The sequence below is a fragment of the Urocampus carinirostris genome, chromosome 12 (assembly GCF_059441175.1).
Source record: "Urocampus carinirostris isolate Australia breed hairy pipefish chromosome 12, RoL_Ucar_1.0, whole genome shotgun sequence".
Taxonomy (NCBI): Eukaryota; Metazoa; Chordata; class Actinopteri; order Syngnathiformes; family Syngnathidae; genus Urocampus; species Urocampus carinirostris.
Genome location: NC_142360.1, coordinates 39,327,436 through 39,339,744, shown reverse-complemented (window position 1 = coordinate 39,339,744; position 12,309 = coordinate 39,327,436). Strand labels below are relative to the sequence as shown.

The following is a 12,309-nucleotide window of genomic DNA, read 5'->3' as shown; positions in this document are numbered from 1 at the left end:
ATAAACATTGAGGTACAATAGTCAAAGTAACACACAGCACCAAGGTGAAAAAGTCAAAATAACCAACAAAAGTGAGGTATAATAGTCAAAGTAACAAACAGAAGTCAAGTATACTAGTCAAATAATGAGAAAAAAACTGAGGTATAATAGTCAAAATAACAAACTGGCATCATTTACAATCTCCTTTGAAGGTGTCCAAAATTAATAAACATTGAGGTATAATAGTCAAAGTAACACACATCACCACGGTAAAAAAAGTCAAAATAACCAACAAAAGTCAGGTATAATAGTTAAAGTAACAAACAGAAGTCAAGTATACTAGTCAAATAATGAGAAAAAAAATGAGGTATGATAGTCAAAATAACAAACTGGCGTCATTTGCAATCGCCTTTGATGGTGTCCAAAATTAATAAACATTGAGGTATAATAGTCAAAGTAACACACAGCACCAAGATGAAAAAGTCAAAATAACCAACAAAAGTCAGGTATAACAGTCAAAGTAACAAACAGAAGTCAAGTATACTAGTCAAATAATGAGAAAAAAAATGAGGTATAATAGTCAAAATAACAAACTGGCGTCATTTGCAATCTCCTTTGATGGTGTCCAAAATTAATAAACATTGAGGTATAATAGTCAAAGTAACACACAGCACCACGGTAAAAAAGTCAAAATAACCAACAAAAGTCAGGTATAATAGTTAAAGTAACAAACAGAAGTCAAGTATACTAGTCAAATAATGAGAAAAAAACTGAGGTATAATAGTCAAAATAACAAACTGGCATCATTTACAATCTCCTTTGAAGGTGTCCAAAATTAATAAACATTGAGGTATAATAGTCAAAGTAACACACAGCACCACGGTAAAAAAAGTCAAAATAACCAACAAAAGTGAGGTATAACAGTCAAGGTAACAAACAGAAGTCAAGTATACTAGTCAAATAATGAGAAAAAAAAATGAGGTATGATAGTCAAAATAACAAACTGGCGTCATTTGCAATCGCCTTTGATGGTGTTCAAAATTAATAAAAATTGAGGTATAATAGTCAAAGTAACACACAGCACCACGGTAAAAAAGTCAAAATAACCAACTAAAGTCAGGTATAATAGTTAAAGTAACAAACAGAAGTCAAGTATACTAGTCAAATAATGAGAAAAAAACTGAGGTATAATAGTCAAAATAACAAACTGGCATCATTTACAATCTCTTTTGAAGGTGTCCAAAATTAATAAACATTGAGGTATGATAGTCAAAGTAACACACAGCACCACGGTAAAAAAAGTCAAAAAAACCAACAAAAGTCAGGTATAACAGTCAAAGTAACAAACAGAAGTCAAGTATACTAGTCAAATAATGAGAAAAAAAATGAGGTATGATAGTCAAAATAACAAACTGGCGTCATTTGCAATCTCCTTTGATAGTGTCCAGAATTAATAAACATTGAGGTATAATAGTCAAAGTAACACACAGCACCACGGTAAAAAAGTCAAAATAACCAACTAAAGTCAGGTATAACAGTCAAAGTAACAAACAGAAGTCAAGTATACTAGTCAAATAATGAGAAAAAAACTGAGGTATAATAGTCAAAATAACAAACTGGCGTCATTTGCAATCTCCTTTGATGGTGTCCAAAATTGATAAACATTGAGGTATAATAGTCAAAGCAACACACAGCACCAAGGTGAAAAAAGTCAAAATAACCAACAAAAGTCAGGTATAATAGTTAAAGTAACAAACAGAAGTCAAGTATACTAGTCAAATAATGAGAAAAAAACTGAGGTATAATAGTCAAAATAACAAACTGGCGTTTGCAATCTCCTTTGATGGTGTCCAAAATTGATAAACATTGAGGTATAATAGTCAAAGCAACACACAGCACCAAGGTGAAAAAGTCAAAATAACCAACAAAAGTGAGGTATAACAGTCAAAGTAACAAACAGAAGTCAAGTATACTAGTCAAATAATGAGAAAAAAAAATGAGGTATAATAGTCAAAATACCAACTGGCGTCATTTGCAATCTCCTTTGATGGTGTCCAAAATTGATAAACATTGAGGTATAATAGTCAAAGCAACACACAGCACCAAGGTGAAAAAGTCAAAATAACCAACAAAAGTGAGGTATAACAGTCAAAGTAACAAACAGAAGTCAAGTATACTAGTCAAATAATGAGAAAAAAACTGAGGTATAATAGTCAAAATAACAAACTGGCGTCATTTGCAATCTCCTTTGATGGTGTCCAAAATTAATAAACAGTGAGGTATAATAGTGTCAGGTTGGACCCCAACACTTTTAACAAAAAAACCTGTATACAAAAAGGAAAGAGAATTGTTTATGATTATCTGCAGGGAAGCAAACGAGAGACCGCTTTTTATCACAGTGCCTCCAGCTCACTTCGAAACAGTCTCTCGCCACCCTGCCTTTTATTTAGAGAAAGGTATTTCCTAATTACAAGGTGGTTTCGGACTGCTAAACAGGAATGCATTTGACAGTTAAATGTCCGGTCGAAACCAGTTTTCGTGCAAACTCTTGTTATTTGAAATGTGAATGATTGACTCAAGTAGAGATCCGTGCCTCTTTGGGTAAAATCTGTAACTTTTATTATTCACACCATCGGTTCTCTCTAGAGTGCAGTGGGACAAACATATAACACACATAAATAATAGTGAAATTGAATAACTTATGTACATTATTCCAACAAATAGTCAAAATAATAAACTGGCATCCGACGCAATCTCCTTTCCAGGTGTCCTTTGTTATAAAATCTCCAAATGTCTTTGCCCATCTGCTCATTTGAGAAAAGCACGTGGAGCCTGATCCCATTTGTTTGCCTTCACTAATTGCATGCTTCTCATTGCTGCAACATGTGTGTGTCTGAACAGTAGGAACACGCAACAGCGCCACCTGTCCATAAATCCTTCATCCATCACTCAAACTCGGCACAGCTGCCGCATTACTTCCTCCTCCACTTCTCATTTGCGAGATTCTATAATGCTTATCTGCTCAAATCTCCTCCCTCGTAATTACCGCAATTACTTCCCATCATACCTCTGTCCCTGACTGGCAAAGAAAACCCCACCTTCTCCTCCTTTGGTCCGAAAGTCCCTCCTTTAAGTGGTCATCGGGCACACTCGAGTGCACACATCATCCTCGCCATCGTCGCTAATGAATATGAATGGCCTTCTGTGGAGGAACCAGGTGGGAGTGGGTGACGCGGGGGCGCCGTAAACAAATCTTGGGATTCAACCCTCGTTTTTGCGACTCTGGCTCCACATGATACCCACCTGAAGTCTAAATTCCAGACTACTGTTGGGAATTACGTTTGAGTCTGTGTGAAGCCTTTTTCTGAAGTCCTTTAGCTCTCTCCTATTGGCCATCTTCTCCCCGCATAATGGCGTGCTGACTCCTCCCATGGGCGTGCCAAGGAAGCCCCCCCTGGGCTTCACCGTCTCGCCAAAGAGCGTCGCGATCTCTGGAATACTCAAAACAACACCGAGCGTTTCTGCGTCATCGGGGCCTTTCTGCGTCTGGATGTGTTGATTATTTTATCAGCCTTATGTCCCGTTCCCGCCGTCCCTGTAAACCACATTCTCTACCAGGATGCCCTAAACTTTCACTGCTCATTGAAAAAAGGCACAGTCAGTAAATAACTACAGCATAAAAATCGATAAATGTCACTTGTATTCAATCATATAAAATCCTTCACGACTGAGCGCACTTGATTTAAATTTGCATGTTCAAATTATAAGAAACTCAATTTTGTCTTTGTATAAGCCGCACTGGATTTTAAGCCGCAGGCTACAGAACCCTAACTGTGCCGTGCCCCCGCGTACCCGATGCCGTTTTCAGTTCTGCTCCGAGTTGTTTAGGTCACGTGTTTTCGGTGACTATTTAAGATGGCGATTACAAAGGCGAGTAGGTAGGTGAATCCCTTACCCACTTGGGTTGTAGGGGCACCATTTCCTGCGGTGTGTCTTGGGCAAGTACAGCCTGGTGATGCCCATCCCTTCAGGCCAACAAATGTTTCCAACCAGTATCAAACTCGGGACCTTTCGTGAATTAGGTGAATGTGCTAACCACTGCTACAGAAACAGGAGAGTGGGTGGGTGTTTGCTCTATCCACTAGGGTGGTATGGGCACCATTTCCAGTGGTGTGTCTTGGGCATGTACAGCCTGTTGGCACCCATCCCTTTCCAGGCCAACAAACCTTTCCACCCTGTCTCGAACCAGGGGCCGTTCGCGCATACTGTAATTCAATTCAACCTTCAACAGTGTGATTTTCATTTTTGCCCAAGTAATGGATTATTGAGTCTTCACTAATAGCAACTCCAACTATTGATATGAGCGTCACACAAATTGCATTTAAACTTCATCTTAATGTCGTCTGGCAGAGTTTCAGCCTTGACAGTGACGGAACGCGGCATCTTTCTTGATTCGTTTTATTTTCCCATCAATGTCGTTTGTCCCTAAAATGGAAGGGGGCCAAGGGCCGCTTGCCCACAGACCGTCATGGTTTGAGTGGATAATCGACAGTTAAGCTTCCATTTCCCTGACCCGATCATGATTGGTTCACTCGGGTGATGTTTCGAAGGCTATTAGCCTGTCCGTTACGGTAATTCCGTTTGAAATCACCGCAGATTCGATGATTCGTGCTTTGCTTTTTAGCTATCGTTCGAGTCAACCGAATCACTTGTGAGAATGTTTTACGACGTAGAGTTGCAAAATATATCTCAAAAGCCGCATTTCAGTTTGTGCAAAAACAGAATTATATTTTTTACCAAAGTATTAGCACTTACTAGAAACCTAGCATCATTTTCCTTTGCGCTAAAAGCTAGCATCATCTTAAAAAGCTAGCATCATCTTCCATACCAAAACCTAACGGCTTCTATGCCAACATTTAGTTAGTCTTCTACCGCTTGTTCGACTATGCCAAAAATGTTTTCTTGTTTCCTTCGGCTTCTTTCGAAAACCAGAACAGGATCAGGACCCAAACGCGTGACGATTCTCACACAAACCGGGAAATGGGGAGTCATGCACGTTAGGTAGCCGGTCCGACGTGGAAAGACAGGAAGCCGGAGACAAACGAGATCGATACCAATTGCCTGTGCAGATATCGGACAGATGGGGTCGATACCGGACAGGACGGGACAGACAGGATAGATAATGAATCGGGATATCGAAAATAAACAGGACAAACTAGACGGGAACGAAAACTGGGGGAAAAAATAAAAGGGACAAAAATAGATGGAAACTAAACTGGAAACCGATATTAAACAGGACACAATAAATGGGAACAATACCGTACAGGAAATACCAACAGGGGCAGGACCCACATAGGGTTCATTGTGATTTTCTAGTAAAATAATTTTTTGTGTCTTTTTAACCCTATTTTTAATAATGAAGCTAGTTATAACATAGTAACAGCATAGTTATAACATGATATTTTTTGAATTTAGAAAGTCAAATAAATGAACTCCAGTTAATGGGCCTCATGAACATATGAGCAAAAAATGGGAAGTTTTTTTGGCTAGCTATCTTTCTACCTTTTTAGCTTTTTAGCAAGCCAGCTAGCTAAATTGCTGTTTAAGAAATCCATATTCAACCGGGTGCTTTTTGCGCTAATTACGAACAAAAAGGTAGCGTCTATCTATCTATCTATCTATCTATCTATCTATCTATCTATCTATCTATCTATCTATCTATCTATCTATCTATCTATCTATCTATCTATCTATCTATCTATCTATCTATCTCTTTCTCTGTATCTCTCTGTCTCTCCTTCTCTCTTTCTCTCTTTCTTTCTTTCTCTCTTTCTTTCTTTCTCTCTTTCTCTCTCTCTCTCTCTCTTTCTCTCTATATATCTCTATCTATCTATCTCTATCTATCTATATCTATCTCTCTCTATCTATTTATATCTATCCATCTATTTATCTCTCTCCATCTCTCTCTCTATCTATTTATATCTATTTATCTCTCTATCTCTCTCTCTCGATCTCTCTCTCTTTCTATCTATCTATCTATACCTATCTATCCCTCTCTATCTATCTATTTATCTCTCTGTCTCTCTCTCTGTATTTATCTATCTCTCTATCTCTCTCTATCTCTGTGTATTTATCTATCTCTCTGTCTATCTCTCTCTCTCTCTCTATCTCTCTCTGTATTTATCTATCTCTCTATCTATCTCTCGCTCTCTGTATTTATCTATCTATCTCTCTATCTCTCTATCTATCTCTCTGTATTTATCTAGCTATCTATCTCTCTGTTTTTATCTAATCTATCTATCTATCTATCTATCTATCTAGACATCTATCTAGACATCTATCTAGACATCTATCTATCGAGACATCTATCTATCTCTATCTATATCTATCTAGACATCTATCTATCTATCTATCTATCTATCTATCTATCTATCTAGACATCTATCTATCTATCTATCTATCTATCTATCTATCTATCTATCTATCTATCTATCTATCTATCTATCTATCTATCTATCTATCTCTTTCTCTCTTTCTCTCTTTCTCTCTTTCTCTCTTTCTCTCTTTCTCTGTATCTCTCTGTCTCTCCTTCTCTCTTTCTCTCTTTCTTTCTTTCTCTCTTTCTTTCTTTCTCTCTTTCTCTCTCTCTCTCTCTCTTTCTCTCTATATATCTCTATCTATCTATCTCTATCTATCTATATCTATCTCTCTCTATCTATTTATATCTATCCATCTATTTATCTCTCTCCATCTCTCTCTCTATCTATTTATATCTATTTATCTCTCTATCTCTCTCTCTCGATCTCTCTCTCTTTCTATCTATCTATCTATACCTATCTATCCCTCTCTATCTATCTATTTATCTCTCTGTCTCTCTCTCTGTATTTATCTATCTCTCTATCTCTCTCTATCTCTGTGTATTTATCTATCTCTCTGTCTATCTCTCTCTCTCTCTATCTCTCTCTGTATTTATCTATCTCTCTATCTATCTCTCGCTCTCTGTATTTATCTATCTATCTCTCTATCTCTCTATCTATCTCTCTGTATTTATCTAGCTATCTATCTCTCTGTTTTTATCTAATCTATCTATCTATCTATCTATCTAGACATCTATCTAGACATCTATCTATCGAGACATCTATCTATCTCTATCTATATCTATCTATCTATCTATCTATCTATCTATCTATCTATCTATCTATCTATCTATCTATCTATCTATCTATCTAGACATCTATCTATCTATCTATCTATCTATCTATCTATCTATCTATCTATCTATCTATCTATCTATCTATCTATCTATCTATCTATCTATCTATCTATCTAATTATCCAGAATAGCAGCAAAATCTTTATCGTCCTCTAAAAATGTCCCTTATACTCCAAGGACGTCATCCCCTTGAAAGGGAAAGTGGGCCACGACCGCCAGGGACCCGCATATTTCTCACCCACCTTCACAGTCCGACGCTTTCCCCCCTTCCGTCTTTGCATGCTCTAACCCTCATCCATCATAACATCCCCTCGAAAACCCCCAAGGTTGCATAACTTTGCCCCCCCCTTGTGGTAATCCGAGCTTGATGTTTTGGTCCCAGGAGCTGTCAAGGTTTCACGCACATCAAGTTCTCGCAGTGCAAAGACGGAAAATTCGCGCTGGGACACAACAGCCCCTCCTTCCATTCCATCCCCGAGCTGGTGCACTACTACGGCGCGCACAAGCTGCCGGTACGCGGTGCCGAACACCTGTCGCTTCTCTTTCCTGTTCTGGTGCAGACGCTCTGACTCTCCCGAGTTTTCCTCCGTGGTTATTTTCGGACCGGAGCTCGGAAGGCTTGTTGTACTCTCGCGAGGACATCCGAGGAGATCCATTCGCCGATATTTTGGACTTCTGGACGTCTGAAATTTGCGTTTTTTTTTTCCGTCGATTGAGATTTCACTACTGCTGTTTTGCCAAAGCAAATAACACTTCGTAAACACTGGTTGGAAATTCCTCTTCTTTTTCACATTTATACTAGGATCAATAAAAGGAACTGTAAAAGATGATGATTGTGTTTTTCTTTCAATAAAAAAAAAAAGTCATTTCATGTTTATTTGTTTGGCCCTTAATCACAAAGAGTCTCAGACTCGTAATTAGCGCAAAGGTCACCCTGTTGGATATGGAGGTAGAGCGCTCGTCTTGGGATCAAGAGATCGCAGTTCGAATCCCGGTTCCATCGTGTTAAATGTCAAAGTGTCCTTGGGTAAGACACTGAACCCCTAATGCCCCCAATAAGCAGGTTAGCGCCTTACATGTAATTTCATGTTTATTTGTTTGGCCCTTAATCACAAAGAGTCTCAGACTAGGGGGCGGCAGTGGATCAGGAGGTAGAGCGCTCGTCTCGGGATCAAGAGATCGCAGTTCGAATCCCGGCTCCTCCGTGTTACATGTCGAAGTGTCCCTGGGTAAGACACTGAACCCCTAATGCCCCCAATAAGCAGGTTAGCGCCTTACATGTAATTTCATGTTTTTTTGTTTGGCCCTTAATCACAACGAGTCTCAAAGAGCTGCACAGACAACAGACTAGGGGGCGGCAGTGGCTCAGGAGGTAGAGCGCTCGTCTCGGGATCAAGAGATCGCAGTTCGAATCCCGGCACCTCCGTGTTACATGTCGAAGTGTCCTTGGGTAAGACACTGAACCCCTAATGCCCCCAATAAGCAGGTTAGCGCCTTACATGTAATTTCATGTTTATTTGTTTGGCCCTTAATCACCCTTAATCACAAAGAGTCTCAAAGGAAAAATCTGGAAGACGCTAACCTGCTTATTGGGGGTATTAGGGGTTCAGTGTCTTACCCAAGGACACTTCGACATGTAACACGGACGAGCCGGGGTTCGAACTGGGATCCCTTGATCCCAAGAGGAGCGCTCTACCTCCTGAGCTACTGCCGCCAAAATGTGCGATTAGTGCGATAGCAATGCGATCGCTGCCATGTTTGTCTTGCTTCTTGCTGCTACGCAGTGCTATCTAGCGGTCCAATATTACACACTGAACCTTTAAGAGTGGGTTTAAAATACATTTAAGGGGCTAAACCGGTCTTCCCCTTCCCATGCAAAAATCTTATCCAAGCTTCCATCCTTTGTTGCCAATTATTCAAGTGTGTCTTTAAACGCTGTGTTTTCCAGCGATTCTGGAAACACTTGAAAGCACCATCCGGTTTCTGGCTAGGCCCCCCCGCTACCGGCTTGATTGCCGATTGTGCCCCCGCCAAGTGATTTAGAAGCTGATTGGGGAGTCGTATTGGTGGAATTTTTGGCCATCTGGATCCTTTTTTTTTTTTTTTTTTTTTTTTTTTTCAACCGGCATTTCTTTCTTGATGCTTTGTACGGAGAAAATTGTGCCAGTTTGAATTCGTTACCGTTTCCATCATTTTCTGTCTCTTGTGAAAGGAAAGGAAAAACGGAAAGAAACCGTAAAAAGACCGTCAAAACATCAGGGCCATAAACCCGCAAATGCAAATTACGATTGGGGAGAAAGAAAGAGAGAGAGAGGGAGAGGGAGAGAGAGAGAGAGAGAGAGAGAGAGAGAGAGAGAGAGAGAGAGAGAGAGAGAGAGAGAGAGAGAGAGAGAGAGAGAGAGAGAGAAAGAGAGAGAAAGAAAATAGATGAGAATAGAAATAGTGAGGGGAAAGAAAGAAAGAGAAAGAAATCCAAAGAGAAATTGAAAGAGAGAAGGGAAGAAAAGAGGAGAGAAAAAGATAAGGGGGAAGCAAGACAGGAAGAGAAAGAGAGAGGGAGAGAGAGAGAGAGAGAGAGAATGTGAAAATGAAAATAGATAAGAATATAAATTGTGAGGGGAAAGAAAGAGAGAGAGGGGAATCCAAAGAGAAATTGAAAGAGAGAAGGGAAGAAAAGAGTAGAGAAAGAGATAAGGGGGAAGCAAGACAGGGAGAGAAAGAGAGAGAGAGAATGTAAGAAAGAAAATAGATAAGAATAGAAATAGTGAGGGGAAAGAAAGAGAGAAAGAAATCCAAAGAGAAATTGAAAGAGAGAAGGAAAGAAAAGAGGAGAGAAAGAGATAAGGGGTAAGCAAGACAGGGAGAGAAAGAAAAAAGAGAGAACAAAAGAAGGTAAAAAGACACAAAGGAGGTGACAAAGAGGAACAAAGAAAGAAACAGAGAGAGTGAAAGAGAGAGATAGAGTGTGAGAGAAAAGGAGAGCAAGTGTGAGAGTGAGAGAGAGAGAGGGAACGTGAGAAACAAAATAGATAAAGAGAGAAATAGTGAGAGAGGGGAAAGAGAGAGAGAAAGAAATCCAAAGAGAAATTGAAAGAGAGAAAGACAGAAGGAAAGAAAAGAGGAGAGAAAGAGATAAGGGGAAGCAAGACAGGGAGAGAAAGAAAGAGAGAACAAAAGAAGGTAAAAAGACACAGAGGAGGTGACAAAGAGGAACAAAGAAAGAAACAGAGAGAGTGAAAGAGAGAGATAGAGTGTGAGAGAAAAGGAGAGGAAGTGAGAGAGAGACAGGGAACGTGAGAAACAAAAGATATAGAGAGAAATATTGAGAGAGGGGAAAGGGAGAGAGAAAAAAAGAGTGTCTCTTTCACTCTCTCTGTTTCTCTTTTTCTTTGTTTCTCATTGTCTCTTTCTCTCTCTGTGTCTTTTTACCTTCTTTTGCTCACTCTTCCTTTTTTCCTTTTCTCTCTCTCTCTCTCTCTTAATTCGCCCTTCTCTCTTTCTCTTCTCTTTTCTATCCTTCTCTTTATATCTCTCTACTTCTCTTTGGATTTCTTTCCCTCTCTTTCTTTCCCCCTCTCTCACATTTCTCTTTTAATCTATTTTCTCTCTCTCTCTCTCTCTCTTCCTTTGTCCCACTCTCACTCTTTTTCTCTCCCTCTCTTTCTCTTATTTCTTTCTCTCTCTTTTTCTTTCTCTCGAATCTACTAGGACGAGTCACCGAGGATCAGTCACCGAGAGCCGGCATTTCCCGCTCTCCTCTCCTTGTTCCGCGTCTTAAATTGCAACGGGGGTGCAACGTAGCACGACCTTCAGCTGAAATGAAGGTCATCGGTAGTTTGCGGCTGCAAGCTGTAACCTTTTACTGTTTTTCTTCATTTCTGGAGAATTTGCCAGGTGGGAATGGAATTCTTACAGCACTGCGGTGATTCTTACAAAACATTCCTGCTTAAAATTAAATCTTCAGGAGTTTGATGAAGCAATTTTCACATGAAGCTAATTTCTTACCGCTAAGCTAACATACATGATTACTACTTAAAATAAGAAAGTATATATATTTTTTTATTTTAAGTCTTTTTCAGCTCCTCTTTATAGAATTCTACGACGTTATTAAATTATTCTTCAGTTTTGCAATGTTTGGAAGCCTCATTTCTATGGTTATTATGTTTTTGCTTCTCCCTTTAGCATCACGGATTCATAGAGAATAGACAGTGTTGTATCACCGACTTGCAAAGTCTTTACAATTTATCACAGTATGACTGCTATTGGTCGGTTTTATATAAAATGCTGGGCTGCTATTGGTTTGCGTCACTGCATGATAAAAATGCAAATATAGGCTGAACTCCCTCCCACAATGCCTTCCTCTTTCATTCAGAATCCTGTGTCCTTTGTAAATACTTTGCCATTTGGCAGTACAATACTATATTTTTTTGTGCTGTGTTTATTCGCTACGGGTGCAAGAATTGCAGTAGCTCAGAAGGTAAAGAGTTTGTCCCGGGATCAAAAAGTCGCAGGTTCGATTCCCGGCTTCTCCGTGTTATATGTCGAAGTGTCCTTGGGTAAGACACTGAATCCCTAATGCCCCCGATAAGCAGGTAGTTGCCTTGTATGGCTGACAGTGCTATATGAATGCAGATCATTGGACCAGAACTCGCTAAAGGGAGAAGCAAAAACCTCGAGACTATCAAAAAATACAAAGAAGGCACGCTAATGGTTGCCCTTGCTGTTAGCAATCTACCATCTGGACTAAAATTTAAAATACAATGTTTAAAACAAGGAAACCTTAGGGCATGACAATCCTCACAGGTAGAAAGTTACAAATGTCCTCCACCCGCGACTCCGCTAGACCAGCTCACGTTAAATCACACTAAAGGTAAAAATTCAGGCTTGAACCTCGAATTTCACTCTGAGATCCCAACCTCATAATGGATTAACCTTGTTTCCCAGGGATTGACAATGGTGTGGAAAGTTCAAAATATTTTTCATTTTTGATCCGCCTTGTCCTCCACCCTTTGCATCCACCCGCGACTCCACTAGACCAGCTCACGTTAAATCACATCAAAGGTAAAAATTCAGGCTTGAACCTCGAATTTCACTCTGTGATCCCCACCTCAGAATGGA

At 39.5% G+C, this 12,309-nt stretch overlaps 1 protein-coding gene across 2 annotated transcripts in view; it reads left to right on the top strand.

The window, feature by feature from the left end:
* The window catches only part of shdb (Src homology 2 domain containing transforming protein D, b), a 98,155-nt gene extending 90,134 nt beyond the window's left edge, over positions 1 to 8,021 (top strand). For both annotated transcript variants that reach the window (XM_088350305.1, XM_088350304.1), the window contains one exon: positions 7,574 to 8,021. In XM_088350305.1, the coding sequence (XP_088206431.1) occupies positions 7,574 to 7,760 (187 nt within the window). In that variant the 3' untranslated portion in view covers positions 7,761 to 8,021. The remainder of the gene's footprint in view (positions 1 to 7,573) is intronic.
* The last annotated feature ends 4,288 nt before the right edge of the window (positions 8,022 to 12,309 follow it).